Raw genomic sequence first — 15,527 nt, forward strand, 5'->3', positions numbered from 1 at the left:
TTCTGCGCTGGGTGGTTGAGGTCGACGACGAGCGGGCGGGCGCGAGCGGTTACCACGGCCTGGTTCTCCTCCATCTCTATCTGGAGGTTGGTGGTGAGCCCCGACGGGAGCGCGTCCACTGGAGCCGCAGTCGGCGGCTCGAAGACCTCCGTCACCGGAGCGAAGTGCGCCGGGTCCTCGTCGGAGGGCGTCGGAGACGGGAGACAAGGGCGGTACCCATGGCGCAGGTAGTACTGCAGCGGAGGCGTTGCCTCGTCTTCCTCGTCGCTGAAGTTGCGCTCGGGCTCGTCCACGAGCCACCCCGCGCCAGGTCCGCCCAGCAGCCACTCCATGGGAGGGACGGTGAAGGCGGGCGGAGGAGGCAGCAGGTCGTCGACGTCCGCCGAGATGTTGGAGGCAGCAGCCTCGTCTTCGCGCTCCGGCGCAGTGGCGACCGGCGCAGCGACAAGCGGCAAAATAGCAACGGCTTCGGGTACGGCGGCGACCTCTGTCGCACCGGCAACTGCTTCGTGCACGGCCTCTGGCATGGCGGCGGCGGTCTCGCGCTGTACCCAGCGATGACCACGGTGGTGGCCATGGTTGTGGCGGCGGCGGAGGCCGGCACCTGGACCGTAGCGACGGCGAGGGGCAACAAGAGGTGCCCTGCGGCAACCATTGCGGTTCAGGCGACGATGGTGGTGGCGCCCGGCCAAAGTTCCGGCGACGAGCAGCGGCGGCCGGTCCAAAACTCTGGCGGTGAGCGGCAGTCCAACCAAAGTTCCGTAGAGTAAACCATGGCCGGCGATGCTCCCTGGCTACGTCATCAGCACTTGTTCTGCCAAAAGCAAGTAGGCCATCGGAGAGAGAACAGAGAAAAGGTGAGAAAAAGAGATGGCTTCCCTCCAGTCTTTGGCTTTTGCCTTCGCACGTTTTCGTGTAATCCGACTGTTCGGCTACTATAAATAGCCAACAATCCTAATCAATCTTGCAATTAGGATTGTTGGCTATTTATAGTAGCCGAACAGTCGGATTACAAGTCGGTTCCTTTACATGCGTCTGTTCGGAAGGGACGCAACTTTTCACAATGCACAGCGATTGGACAAAAATCTAACTGCTAGGTAGTTATGCTAGGGAAATCCTAACTGCTATATTAGCCTAGATCTAACGCTAATATTTCCTAACACTCCCGTCACGCACGCGGCAGGAGAGCACGTTCCTGGCGCGCTGCTGTTAGCAAACCTCCACGGCAACGTTTACATGTGGGCCCAGCCTGCCACTTTGGCTGTTGAAACGTGGTCAACCCAAATTCTGTGCAATCTGTGACAACTCACCCCAGATCAGGTACGTATTTGCAATTTTTTGCAAGCCGTAGATCCTTCTGGATCCATAGTAAGTGTCAATGCCTTTTCAAATTTGACCTAAACCGAACACTTTTTATGGATGGTAGGGAGTACTGAAATGTAATTTACTCAAATGGTTTGGCTGTTGACACCCTACGGCAACAACTAATCATGAAGAACAAAATTTACTCTAGAAAAAAAGGATATCCAAGATTAATTTTGTTTTCTCTCTTATAATTCCTTTGCAGCGATCCTTCAGTACATATAAACACAATGGCGTTTCATGTTACTTCTTAATTCCTAATATTTTGCATAGACTCGAGGACTAGTCTAGTTGCCATGCATTGAAAATGGAATGCGATTTTTCTGTTAATCTTGATATTCTGAATAGTCTTGGTCAGCTTGTCACTTTGCCAAAAAAGAAAGTGACTACTAGTAATCAGCATCATCATAATCATTATAGGCCCCACCACCGCCACCACCATCATCAACGTAGCCATCGTCGTTGAAATCAGCCCAGTGACCATTGTCATAACCAGCATCAAATGTTTCACCATCATCAATATCTTGTCCATAACCCTCATCAAAGTGCATGTCATCTTTGACATTTGCTTTGCCATCTTCGTCGTCAGTCTGCACGCACAGTCTCAGTAAGCATTTTAATGGCAGGCAATGTAAGCATATAACAAGTAAACAAGATATTTAATTTGATGTAGGAGTATCTACAAAATAACAATGGGGAATTTTAAGGTAGATAATCCATCAAGGTCAAGTGAAACATAAACAAAGAAAACATACATTGTACAATGCACTAACAGCTTCAACATTGATTTTTGAGCCAAGACCCTGCAACGAACCAAGTTACATTAGAAATATTAGTGTCACATTCAATTATCAAAAAATCCAGTACAAAAGGTCCAGCACAATAGTCACACAACATATATTTTAGATGTCTATGGCCATACAAAAGTTCCAGTACCTTCCGCTTCAACATGTTGCATGTTGCTTCTGCTGGTGTTTCGGCAGGTGCGGAGTTCTTGTCTTCACTACGTCTTCGTTTCTACATTTAGAATGCCCCAAACGAATCATGGAACTGTACCTAAAATATTAAAGACATGCACACAGAACGCTCTACCCTAGAAAAAAATTCACACCTTCTGTTTCTCCCCTCCAACAGACACGCCATGGGCTGCCAGTTCAGCAGCTAAAGCTTCTTTTGCAGCTAGTTCCTGTAATAGGAGATCAGCAGATAGTTACACCATGTTGTCAGAACAAGAAACTGCCTCGTGGTGATAACTACCTCTAGGTATTCTTTGTTCATTTCCTCCCAGATAATCTTTTTGTTCTGTGTTTCCTCCTCATTGTTAAGATACCCGTCAACCTGCAAAATTACCAAACATAATTACAGGAAATCAGAATCAACAATGAAGTCTCAGGCTCTAACAAGGGCTGCAACGAATTGGCCAGTTGTCAGATGGATAAATGTACCTCCACATCATCAATATCAGAAAGATTTTCTGGATCAGAATCACCTTGATCATTTTCACCTAATTATGCAATATAGCATCCATCAAATTGATCAGCATCAGTTTGCCAATACAAACCAAAAAGGAGGAAGGGCACTGAAATTTATTGTTGTAGAGCATCATATACAGGAATTAACAAACCTTCCACTTCAGGATCTTTGGAAGCAACAAAATCATTTGCAATTTGGCTGGAAGTAGTTGTCGAATATTTGCCTCCACGATTCTGATGGACACAGATATTATTGTCGAAGATTTGCAATTTGATTCACCAGAAAAACAGGCACATCCATCACAATGAATGAACTATAATTGTAGTAAGTAAATAACATATACAAGACATAGTGCAACCAAACCAAAGTTAAGCATTGAAGTAATTATGACGGTTCAAATGTTCCATTTGATGATTGCAGCAACAAGACCGGTAATATGCTAAAGCCCAGGTTGTTGCAGGATGTAGCAAGTATACTTTGTTCCCATCCTGCAACATCCTTCCAGATGGTTTAAGAAAATATAGATAAGGAGAAAAAGCTTCAGCACTAGATAATTTGAGGTACTTGTCAGCAGACAGTTTTGTGGGATATCACTGAAACTCTGTGATCATTTAGAAACCTCACTTTGAGGCTCTGAACTACAGTTCGGGAATATATCTAGAAGAAAACAATATGGAGATGAACTTGAATGTTCCTTTTAACAAAGAGAAAAGACCATCAATATAATAATTAGAAATCAAAAGTTATAGAACTGGATTGTTCAGGGGTTTGTGAAGTCAACTGATGAGAATCTTCAAGTAACTTTGCAAGAATGATGAAAAATAATTTAAGAATAATGAACACTAGGAGTGTAAAAGATTAGTTGAGAATTAAAATTACAAATAAGAATCTCAGATTAAAAGGGTAACACCATCTTTTGTAAGGGATTTACTCCCAACCGAACGCTTGGCATCGACGCTTAATTTGGAGACAGGTGCTTAAGTGAATCATTAATGTTTTTAGTTGTCCAAGTGCCCCTAAACTAGTAGTTTGCATTGGCGGTTGTGACACTTACGTGGGCGCTTGTAGTTTTTTCTTTCTTTATACGTCTACATAAACGTTTTTTGCATAGGAGATGGCCTACAAAGCATGAGTTTAAGTATGTTCAGGAATATTTACCTTCCCAGGGCCCATGATGTTATCTTCAACATCAGAACTATGTAACTCAGATAGTGTTTCCTCAACCACGTCAGCTTCCTTAGCTCTTTTAGCAGCATCCCGTCTTTGTTTTTCAGATCGTTGGAAAGATGGAGGGTCAGCACCACCTTCCAGTCCACCTGACAGCTCAGTGAACTGAGCAATCAAATCATCCCAGTCATCAATGAAGTGTCAAAACCAATGTATTATGAACATAGTAAATGTTACTTACATTGTCATAGCATTCCTCACAAAGTCCATGAGAAAAATGCTCGGCACTCTTATCCTTGTGCTTGCAAAGGACTTCTCCAGACTTGGCTGAACATTTTGAAACTGGCTCTTCATCAGCCTTTGCCAAAAAATCTTCAATCTATCATAGGGCATGAAGATACAAATTATTACCAAGTAAAGGCCTATCATACATGGATTCTTTAAGTTGTGGAAAAAATAAATAATGTATGAGCTATAAATGCGCTTGATGACTTAAATGTTGATACCCCTTGTCTGTAATCCTGACAGATGCATTTGCAGTCTATCATAAACAGCATGGACTTGGAGCATCATTGTCATCAGTTCAAACCAGATTAGCAGGACGAATAACTACTAGGTTTGTGCCACAAAAGTATCTTGTGTGATGGGGAACAACAGCTGACAGAATTAATAATAGAAAGCCCACAATTGGCAATTCAATGAAAATCACATACATACCGTTAAGCTACCAGAATCTGTATTTTCAAACTCTATCAAGCGCTTAAATAGCGTTGCCTCACAGACATGCACAACAGCAGCCTGTAAAAGATAAACAATAATTAGTGCCAGTTCATATTCAAGCCTTACATTACACATCTATCTGCTGCTTCCTACCTTCTGATGCTACCATGCTACCAATGTACAATAGCACCACCAAAAAAAATTTAAAAAAATCTGATGCATTTTTACAATATTAAATAAAGATGCACCAGCCATGCAACAAGATTTCAAAATCCAAATTTGATGCACACTTAAGAAACAAAAGACAGTGTGCACTGTGAATAATATCTGATTTCAATTTATGCTAGGAATAGTAGCGTACTAGCGGCTATTATGAAGCGATAAATATCTTTTCATTTCCAGATGTGTGGACCGAATGCTAATCTGAAATTTTGTTCCATGGAAGTCTTGTCTTGCGTCAATGCTGTCAATATGTTTCAGAAATTTTCGTGATAATTGTGGAGCCATGTTAATTGTTTGCACAGGAAGCAGGAGAAGGATAGGACAAGCTCTGTGTGCTCTCTCATTAGTGCTACATGTGTGTGATAAACACTAATTACTACTACCTCTGTTGCATAAAATAAGGTGCATAAATTTGCCCAAGTCAAATGATATAGTGTTTGACCAAGCTTGTAGAAAAATGTACTGAGAACTATGGTACTATATATAGGTATAATATGAAAACTTACGTCATAATGTATCTAATGACATTGATTTGACATCGCAGATGTTGATATTTTGTTCTAAAAACATGGTAAAAGTTGACTTTTAGAAAAAATTATACGCCTTATTTTGTGGAATGGAGGTAGTACAAAGTAAATGCATTCAGGACACATTCTCGAATAATTAGATTCGTTCGAGCATTTGGGCTTACAATATCTGCCTTCGTGTAATCGTATCCATGAGAAAGTGCAGCGATATACAATGCTGCACCACATATACCACTTGGCTTCCTCCCAGTCTGCAACACAGGACAAGCTATCACAACCTTACAGAAGAACCTAAATAATAAGAAACTAGAATTAGGAAGATACTAGCCTGCATCCAGTCTCGCTTCATGCTAGCTACGATGCGTAGAGCCGTGTCTGAGACAGCATTGTGCCTTTTTCCCAGTAAACCTACAAATTACCAATAACGAAGAAAAACCACAAATAATTAATAGCACATTGTTGCTAATGTAATTGTCCTTTCAGCTTTCCTATGAAGGCTATATGCTTAGTACAACTCGAAATCCATGACAGGCAAATAAAATCTTGACCATTGAGGTCCCAGGATTTATGTAAAAAATATTTTGAATATGGTGTCTACCGTAGAGTTTGAAATTAATAGCTTCTGAGTATAGAAAGTCTTTTTATACTTGTCTGAAAAAGGCACATTAATTTATGTCTTCAAAAGAAGCAAACATCTAGACGTCATAACATTGCTTCCTTGCGAGATTCTCACGTGTGTTAATTTTTCTGAACTTAACAACGCAATCAAGAGATCCAAACATGCCCTATGTCTCGTACCACAAAAGAAAGTTTGTGCAACTAGACCCCACAAAGAACTACCTTATCACAAACAGAAGAAACACATGAAGAACTGAAAATGCTTCGATTTCGGAACGGAGGTAATATGTAACTAGAGGTAATAACCCTTAATTAATAAGTACTACCTCTGTTCCCAAATATAAGCCTTTTTAGAAAGCTAAACTAGCTTTCTGAAAAGGCATGTATTTTGGAACGGAGGTAATATGTAACTAGATGTTTTGTGTATCTTATATACATGAATGCACATGTATGTCATAAAACAAATAAAGATAGAATAGAATATGCTATCAACTTACGTTCGGTAAAACGGTGGATGAAAAGGCTAGGATCTACAAGCTTTTGAACAATTGGGTGTTCTCCGAGTAGCAGTGTTTGACAAAGCTGCAGGAAAACAGCACCTAGGACATAACTGAAACATAAATCAAGATGAGCCCTTTCACTGAGGACTTCAGGATGAAGGTCATGAATGGGAGTACACTTACACACTTATTTTCAAATAGTCCGAGAAATCGATAAGAAGATAAGGTTTTTCACTTCGCCTGACAAAAGTAGTGAAACTTGGACATTAGTATAACCAGTATATAGCTTGACAGCACCAAAGACAAACATTGTACGGGAACAACCACCAACACAAGCATGCATGAAACAATAGCAGATTTTCAGGGAAAGGGAAAACATAAAAAATAAGGAAATTTGGTAGCTAGAGGACAGCCATAACCAATAAATACCGAAACATCAGTGTGTGGTGCTCTTTCTGCTGGACATGACCGAAGCCTACAAGGTGTTACATTGACTGATAATTTGCTAAATAGAATCATTTAACGCATATATTATGAAAGATCTCCATTCGTAGATGGGGTAGACACCTACTCTTTTCAAAATTGACGGTCAAAGTTAATATTTAACCAGTGATGATGAGACTTGTCTGGAAATTGGTGAGTGTTACGTAGGTGTAGACACCTGCTCTTTAATAATTGATAGTCAAAATTAATATTTAACCAGTATGGATGAGCCTTATCTGGAAACATCTGTGTTACGTAATAAATATAACTTACAACAAGACAATAGTAAGCGATTGTAAAATTTAGAAAACATAAGTTTTTGTAGTTAGCAGAACTTTGCATGTATATTTCTAGAGAAGCCTAGTTGTCCCATAGTTTACACGCTTTATGTCTTGCCATCTTGGTTTCATTCTTGCTCTTTGATGAACTTCTCAAGTCCAAGGCACAATATCTCTAATGCGTTTCAAAGCTATATCATAAATAACAGTTCTACAGGTTTTCACTGTCTAGTTAAGGGCATGCTTGCTTTGAAGCCCATATGTAGAACTTGCAACTTTTTAAGACGTTGGCAAGGCAACCTAGTAGCCTGGGCTTGGCCAAACATTGGCAAGACAAAATTTTACATCCACGCAGCCCCTAAAAGAGCCGCAGCAGTGGCAAAATCGATAGAAAACTCAAAGGCCCACCCAAAGTGTAAAGGGAGAAGGCCATGCTTGAACAAGAACTATGACCAGTGGATAGAAAGGCTTTCATTAAATCAAGGAATTAATAAGGCGATAGCTTACCGGCAAGCAATGTAAAGACAAGCAGCTGCAATATGAGCTGTTTGACGGCCCTTAGTAAAGTTACTGTCAAGAGCTAGCTACACATAAATAAGAATAAATATCAGCATTTGATCATACCATACCATTTTAAAAAGGACAATGTTATGCGATAACAAAGATGCATACTTTATAAAAGTTAAGAGCAGTGCGAATGATATCTTCTCTACCACTCACATGCAGGCCATCGACAATCTGCGAAATCTCATATTCTCCTGGTAAAAGCGCAAAATAGTTCCCAAAAGTGAGACGCATAATGAGATAAGATAACAGGAAATAAGGAATGCCATAAAAGAGATACCTTTCGCTTCAGTTCTGGCGCGAGATATCGAAATGCCACCCTCAATGCTCTCCATAAGACTTCCATCTCTGCGGCTCTATGTGCATTCAGAACAAATTAACCCGACAAGTACACATCCAAAATAGAGAAACCAAATTTTTTTTTTTTAAAAGGTAGCAAGAACAACCTGTCCCGAGCTATCCTTGATAAAACCAGTCCCTGCAGTAAGCCAATCCTCCGAAAGAACCTTCCCGCAAGTCACACAGCATCTGACAATCAACATGTCAAATAACATAACGACACGGATGCACAAGTGTTTAAGCCGTGTCACAGAAATATATTGAGAACAAAACTATTACTCCCTTACGTCCCAAAATCGCAATCATAAGTATTCTTTTTAAATATGTATCTAATGATATCAATTTTATGCTACATTTTGCAACGGATGAAGTAGATTAATAAGGCCGGCCATATTATAACAGCGACACCCGATGGATTTGGCGTTTGCATGCGATTTTAGAAGAACAATGCAATAACATGAACGAAGGCCTCACAGCGAATTGGTGTCCTCATCCTGCACAATTGGGCATTCATCGTCACAGTGACTACAGTAACCCATTGCTGAAGAGAAGTCGACCGCAGAGGATGATCCAACTCAGATAGGCCTGCGGAAAAAAAAAAAAAAGTGCTCACTTCCAGGAATACAAGCATGCTCTTCAGATTGGGTGCAAAAGTACAACCAAACGAACTTGTAAAACTTTGATTATCACTACTTTTCTGTCCTGTTCCAGTCTAGAAGTAGTAACACGGTTTACTGTTGAAACATCTAAAACTAGCATGTGAGGGTTTGCCTACTTCTCTGTGGTGCGTGTTAATCTCTGATGGCGGCCGAACAGGGGAGCAGTAGGCTCCGTCACGCGGACATGAGCTTTCCAGCCCAATTAATAAAGGTGAAAACGTGGGAGCATCAAAATTGGGTTAGCTTGCAGGAAAGCTTTCAGCTCCTGATGTTAAAATTTCGACTCAAAAGAGGAAAAAACTCAACAGGCAATCACTCTAACTAAATACGAAATCAGAGATTGCGAAACCGATCCCACACGGATATCGAACTTGTAGGGGTTAGGGTTTGGGAAGTGGGGATATGCGGTTTTCCGTACCTTTTTCTTCCGCGAGGAAGACGGGACCGAGCTGCAGGGAGGAGAGACGAGCCAGAGAGAGGGGACGGGGTGGGTGGAAACGGAATGCAGGAGGCGAGCGAGCGTGCGGCGGGGCCGGCGGCGCTCGATCAGGAGGTCCGTCGGGCGGCGGCGGCCGGAGTACGTGGGTGTTTAGCCGAGTCGGAGTTCAGAATCGATCAGGGCCCGAACCTCTCTGCAGTCTGGATACCGATTTGGGCTGCGAGGATCTCGGGGCGAATCCTAGCCGGTCAATAAGAGGATCCGAGGGACCAGGTTCGCCGACAAGGCAACGCGCTGGAACGAACTCCGCTCCGCACCCAAAACAAACACGGACTCCTCGATCGGCCAACCTAGCGCGCGCTGCACCTGCGCACCAGCCGCCAAGCTTCCATGCTTCGCCGCCTCTCGCTCTGCTTTGCCCCGCCCCGTCCTCCACGTAGAGGCTCAGCTGCGCCGGCGGCCGCCACTTTGCCGGTTGCGAGGCCGGCCACTGCGAGCACGGGCCTGCCAGACCCGCCGGCGATGTCGGCGGCGGAGCCGGCCGGATCCAGCGGCGGCGATCGCGTATGGTCAGTTCACTCTGTTCTTTTGGGGCTTATTTCCTTATTTTTTACTTGCATTTGTGATCCTGTTTTGCGATTGAAGTGTCTTTTTCTCCCTGTTTTTTGCTTGTTAGCTCTGTGAATTCTTCTACTATGATGATGCACACTCTTTTTTCTGGAACTATATGGACGCCACAAACACGAATACACATCATCATCACAAGCGCACGGGAGTGCACGATCCGAGTGCATGTTCTAATGCTTTTACCGGAGCGTATTTGCATGAGTTTTACTTTTGTCGTAATTCAAACCATTTTATGTTTGACCAACATTATAGATAAAAATAGCGATATCTATGGTATGAAATTATTATATTATGAAACCACATTTCAAGATGGATTTAGTGATATTAGTTTGATGGTTATAAATGTTGCTATTCTTTTATGAAGTTGATCAACCTTAGAATATTTTTGACTTTACAAAAGTACACTTATTCCCGTTGCATTATACTTGTACGAAATTAAAATAAGTTTGATGAAGCTTGAGAAACCAAATGAGCTTTATCGAGCTGTATGAGCCCTTGCTCTAGCTCTAGCCAATTAGGGTTTGAGCGGATCTTAGATTGATGTGAACTCAAATCGCTCACGGAGCAAACTATTTGATAACCCTAGGTGGCAAATAAGAATTAGCAAGAATAGGGTAATACCCTAGAGTCCTTTGCGAAAGAGGGTCTCAAATTGCTGTCTGAATAGAGAATACTTTACTAATTTCTTAAGTGTGGACTTCTTGAGCTCAAGCTCCATGCAGCTTTTTTTTGAAAAAATTGAAAACCATTCTTTGAAGTTCAAAAAATAAAAATAAAAAGATGTAGCTAGAGATGTACTCTACAAGTGTGTAGAATCTCAATACGAAATATCTTGTACTTTGAGGTGCACAAAAAATGACAAAATTGTAGATCTTAGTATAGTGAACATTGTTATACATTTTTAAGCTCTCAAAAATCTTCAGAACTTGTAAAAAAATTGTAAGCCAAAATACAAGGTATTCAACATTGAGATTTTACACGATTGTAGAGTGTATTTAGATTTGTGTTTAGATTTTTTTTTTTGAAACTTATTAAAGCAGTTTTTGATTTTCTAGAAAAGACGGCCTACACCGGGCTTCTAGCTCCAATGAGAGTTTGCAATAATTTATTTTTCTTTAATCCTTGTCCATTATTAAGCCCCACAAGCCCATCACATGTAGCTCCACAAGATTAGTTGGAGTGTTTCCTAGCTCCACAAGAAGCCTGTCACGGACGCGTCGAATATTTTGGCAAAAATACGCGGTCCTTATCTTCTCCATCTTTTTGCATGATGAAGATGAACACGCCATAGCCGCGTCAGTGGTTTTACAGGAAAAAAGTGCTCGAATATTTCCCAAACTATCTCTCGGCCTGTATCTAGCACGACAGGCCGAATCTCTCCTCTTCCGGCCACTGCGTTTTCTCGGCTCCATTTCTTTGCAAGTTCGCATCCAATGCAATGCAAAGCAATTTGGGAGAGAAGGGTCCCTGGTGAAGGCCACTTGAAAAGACACTGGTCAGACGCGCCTTTGACTCGGTGGAGCGAGTCTTTACTGTCTGAGTAATAATGAGTAAATGGGTCGTCAGGTCGCGTCGCGGTTCTCCCGGCTCGTTCGCCGAACAGTCGCCCAACCAGATAGCTCGACTTCCAAGGAAGCGAACACATTTCCCTGGGCAGCACCAAGGCCGTCCGCTGGGAGGTGCTTCGGCAATCGGCGCGGTTCCTCCTTCCTCTACAAGATACCCTGCCCGCTTTGGCTCCCGCTGCTCCTCCTCTTCCTGCCGCCGGCCCTAGCTAGCTACCTACATTCCCCGATGGATCGCCGCCGACGTGCTGCGTAGCTGCCTCCCTGCCTTGGCCGCCGGCTAGTTTGGTGGCCGATCGACTGCTTCGCAGTGCCCACACTTCACTCCAAGAACAAGATCGTCACAGGTAGGATCACATCGCTGCGCTCTCTACACGATTATTATCAGTGTTCCAACCGTAGATTTGGTTCCGTCCTTTACTTCGAGACTGCCAAAATGTAGTAGGAGCCTAGCCATTGCGTCTAGTGTAAGTCGCGTTCTTGGTCGGGGTCGTCGCGTGCACACCAGATGTCTGGGGATATGCCTGCAAGGGGGTTGGTGTACATGCCTGGTTGTGTTGTTGCAGCAATAAATATTGTTTTGCTCAGAGTATGTTCTCAGCGTAGGGAAGACAGAACGAGGTGTATACTTCTTTGCAGTTTGGGTAATCCGATCTAGTTCAACACTCCCATAAGTTGCAAGGCAGATGCTACGGTTTAACCAAGAATTACAGTGTCCTGCATCGATTTCATGCCCTACTGTTTAGGAACGAAATCAAATCGTATGTACTTTGTGGTTTAAACCGGATAGAGATGGCGGTGTCTAAATTCTCGTGCAATGTGGTCAAGTTTAAGCAAAGATTATCCATTGTAGTCCCTCCGTCCATAAAAGGATGTCTCGACTTAGTACAAAATTAGATGTATTTAGACCTGACCTAGTATATAGATACATTCAAATTTTAGAAGAGTTGAGACATCTTTTTTTAGACACAGGTAGTATATCAGTTGTAGGGCGCTTTTCTGCTTCTCTGTACATGGGTGGCAGTAGGCACGCATGGGCACCATATGTCTGAGGAAGTGATGCTATGCTTGCATGGTGGTATAATTTTGCATGCGCGGTTGTGTTCCAAGAATTAACATAGTTTCGCTTAGAGTATATTGTCAATGCAGAGCCTATTTCAATGAGGACATCTCTTCGCAATGCGGGCGATCTGGAAACGCTTCTTTAATAAATGGCACCGTCAACGAAAAGCTAAAAGCATCGTAGTTTTTCACCATATTTAGCAACGAAAAATATTCCATGGATATTGGTTAAACAATGTTGAAACCAGGATTTCAGCTATTGAATCCCATGCATTGTGCATTTGTTTGTTTATCATGTGTACGGATACATGGGCAGGATGGAATTTACCCTTTGCTGAATTCTCCATCTGAGGATTTTCATATTCATTTGATCATGATATCATCCAGGGCTGGCTGATAATCTCAATTGTTTGATTGCTACTTTGCTACGCTGCTCTGCTGCTCCTTCAAGAATATGGATGCTTTTTCACCTTTATTGCATTTGCACTAGCTTTAGGAAAAAAAAAGAAAAAAATGTTGCATGCTTTGATGTCAGCCTGCCTTTCTTGTTCATTTAATCGTTTTAGCAAGAGAATCATGCCTCGCTTTGAATCTTCATCAGCTTCCGCAGGATGGATGATGACTTGGTGGCAGCCGAAGCTCTGCAGCTTGAAGAAGTCCTCCGACTCTCAGCTCACTCTTGTATGACGGCCTGTGCGGTTTGCAGACAGATGATCATATCGGTGGAAGCATCATGGAAGCCTGAAAATTGTGATCATGTCATCTGCATTGATTGCTTTGCCACACACACAACCGAGGCGGTGGCCACCGAGGTGCCCAAGTGCCCAGTTGCTACTTGCAAGTTTCACTTCAAGCCACAGATTCATGAAGTTATGGATGTAGACGACGATGATGTGCTGCGAGAGCTCGGCCAATGTTCCAGCGGCACGCCGATCTGTGCAGTTTGCAGGCTGATAATCATATCACTGGAGGCATCCTGGAAACCTGATAACTGTGATCATATCATCTGCATTGCCTGCTTCGCCATACACATATCTGAGGGTTCCAAGTGCCCGGTTGCCTTTTGTGGAACTCTGCTCAAGCCAGAGGTCATTGATGTCGCTGATGATGATGGTGATGCAGGCAGCTCGACCTCAGTTAACGTAATGGACAAAGGTAAAGGCAAGCAACCGTGCAATGACATGCTGCAAGAGTTAGGCCAATCTTCCAGCTCGTGGGGTGCGATGATCATCGACGACTTCTACTGCACCATCTGCATGGAGGAAGTGCCGGCCATAGAGTGTTTCCCCATCGGCGGGTGCACACACATATTCTGCGTCAGCTGCGTGAGGCAGTACATTGCCGCGAAGGTGGAAGAGAATGTGCTGTCCATCGGCTGCCCAGACCCAGGCTGCAAGGACGGCTCGTTGCACCCGGAGGAGTGCCGGGATGTGATCCCTACTCCGCTGTTCCAGCGGTGGGGCGCCGCGCTCTGTGACATGGCATTTGGGACGCTCAAGTTCTACTGCCCCTTCAATGATTGCTCGAAGTTGCTGATCGATGACCACCGAGATGGGGATGCTGCGATAACGGATGTGGAGTGTCCCCATTGCTCCCGGATGTTCTGTGCGCAGTGCAAGGTGCCGTGGCACGACGGTGTGGACTGCGCCGAGTTCCAGCGGCTCGGTGAGGACGAGCGTGGCCGCGAGGACCTGCTGCTGAGGAAGGTCGCGCAGAAGAGCAAGTGGCAGAGGTGCCCCAAATGCAAGATGTACGTCGAGAGGGTGGAAGGCTGTGTGTACATCGTCTGCAGGTACTTATGTGCTAGCTTCAGTGAATCTCCTGCACGCCAACAATTACTTATTTTCCTGTGCGCCGGGTAGGAACCATATATGACGCGAGGCTCTTGTTTCCTCCAATTCGCAGGTGCAGCCACCGCTTCTGCTACCTGTGCGGCTCTGCAATGGTGAAGGGCAACCATCATTGCAGCAAGTGCAAGCGCACGTGGTGATCGGTGAATGATCTAAAAGAAGATAGCCAATGCTAACTGGGGGTTGCAAGTTTGTGGTGTTGGTACTCGGTGTAAATTACTGCATATTACGGTATTACTAGTGCTTTAGTTACTAGCAATTAGTTGGCTCGTGCAGCTCTAATGTCATCAATTTGAACTGAAATTAGAAGTACTTGCTAGCACTTATATGTTTGAGCTAAGTGACATCACAAGAGTGGGACGACTCGGGCTTGTGACCTTAGGTTATTATAGATGGAACAGCTGATGAGTTTCTTAGCAAGAAACTATATTAGGCTAGCTGCCTAGCTCTTGCTTAGAGTACAACTAAATTTGTTCCTGCCTGGCTAACACCTTCCATGTGGATGACTGAAATACTTGGTAATGTCTGTTCCACTTAATCGGTTTTTCTCAACGTGTTCTGCTGATTGACAAATGCAGTCATTTAGCTAAGAATAAAAATCCAGTCATGCAGATCAAGTACCAACTGGTATTCTGCCATCAATTGATTTGTACATTACATCACTACATGAGCACCAAATGTTTGTGTACAACTACAACAAAGCTACAGGTTTGGTGTTCAGTAACATGTCCATAGGACGTATACTGTTTTTTTTCTTAAAACAATGACGGCGTGATAGAAATTGTGTGGTTAGCCTTATCTCTGATAGCCTGTCATGTTTAGCTCATAAAAAAACTGCATGGTAAACTTTTGATGAAAATAGTTTCTGAAAGTAAATTCCAGAACATTTACGGCCATATTTATTTTAAAACATAGTTAATGTTGCTCTTTAGACCCTAGCAGAGTAAACTAATCTGCTTACAGCTGAGGTTTGGTGATAACCAGAGTATACTAGAAAATAAATTTTGGGACATTTACGGTAAGGTTGCTCTTTAAACCCTAGCAGAGTAAAGTCAGCTTACAGTTGAGGTTT

The 15,527-nt window shown here is 43.3% G+C and overlaps 2 protein-coding genes across 2 annotated transcripts; one reads left to right on the forward strand and one right to left on the reverse strand.

The window, feature by feature from the left end:
• Positions 1-1,602: 1,602 nt before the first annotated feature.
• LOC124653969 (transcription factor IIIB 90 kDa subunit-like) lies at positions 1,603-9,438 on the reverse strand. Its single transcript, XM_047193016.1, has 20 exons — positions 9,331-9,438; positions 8,728-8,838; positions 8,361-8,442; positions 8,195-8,270; positions 8,023-8,108; positions 7,858-7,934; positions 6,773-6,829; positions 6,587-6,699; positions 5,800-5,879; positions 5,636-5,722; positions 4,720-4,800; positions 4,244-4,381; positions 3,994-4,167; positions 2,987-3,068; positions 2,808-2,866; positions 2,620-2,700; positions 2,474-2,548; positions 2,299-2,379; positions 2,118-2,165; positions 1,603-1,952 (listed from the first exon to the last, which is right to left on the reverse strand). The coding sequence occupies exons 2-20, from the start codon at positions 8,790-8,792 to the stop codon at positions 1,752-1,754; spliced, it is 1,743 nt and encodes a 580-aa protein (XP_047048972.1). The 5' UTR covers positions 8,793-8,838; positions 9,331-9,438; the 3' UTR covers positions 1,603-1,751.
• Positions 9,439-11,850: 2,412 nt separating this feature from the next.
• Positions 11,851-15,009, forward strand: LOC124651133 (uncharacterized protein DDB_G0292642-like). Its single transcript, XM_047190270.1, has 3 exons — positions 11,851-11,890; positions 13,216-14,397; positions 14,511-15,009. Exons 2-3 carry the CDS (start codon positions 13,217-13,219, stop codon positions 14,593-14,595), a joined length of 1,266 nt encoding a protein of 421 aa, XP_047046226.1. The 5' UTR covers positions 11,851-11,890; position 13,216; the 3' UTR covers positions 14,596-15,009.
• The last annotated feature ends 518 nt before the right edge of the window (positions 15,010-15,527 follow it).

This window comes from Lolium rigidum, chromosome 5, assembly GCF_022539505.1.
Source record: "Lolium rigidum isolate FL_2022 chromosome 5, APGP_CSIRO_Lrig_0.1, whole genome shotgun sequence".
Lineage (NCBI taxonomy): Eukaryota > Viridiplantae > Streptophyta > Magnoliopsida > Poales > Poaceae > Lolium > Lolium rigidum.

Bases quoted from the DNA above. Each gene is read 5' to 3' on its own strand.
- LOC124653969 (XM_047193016.1), bottom strand. From the start codon at position 8,792: ATGGGTTACTGTAGTCACTGTGACGATGAATGCCCAATTGTGCAGGAT. The intron at 8,271-8,360 runs GTTGTTCTTGCT...GAATGCACATAG, and splicing joins TCAAGGATAGCTCGGGACAG to AGCCGCAGAGATGGAAGTCT. The intron at 2,701-2,807 runs GTACATTTATCC...GTAATTTTGCAG, and splicing joins CTGATATTGATGATGTGGAG to GTTGACGGGTATCTTAACAA.
- LOC124651133 (XM_047190270.1), top strand. From the start codon at position 13,217: ATGGATGATGACTTGGTGGCAGCCGAAGCTCTGCAGCTTGAAGAAGTC. The intron at 14,398-14,510 runs GTACTTATGTGC...TCCAATTCGCAG, and splicing joins TGTGTGTACATCGTCTGCAG to GTGCAGCCACCGCTTCTGCT.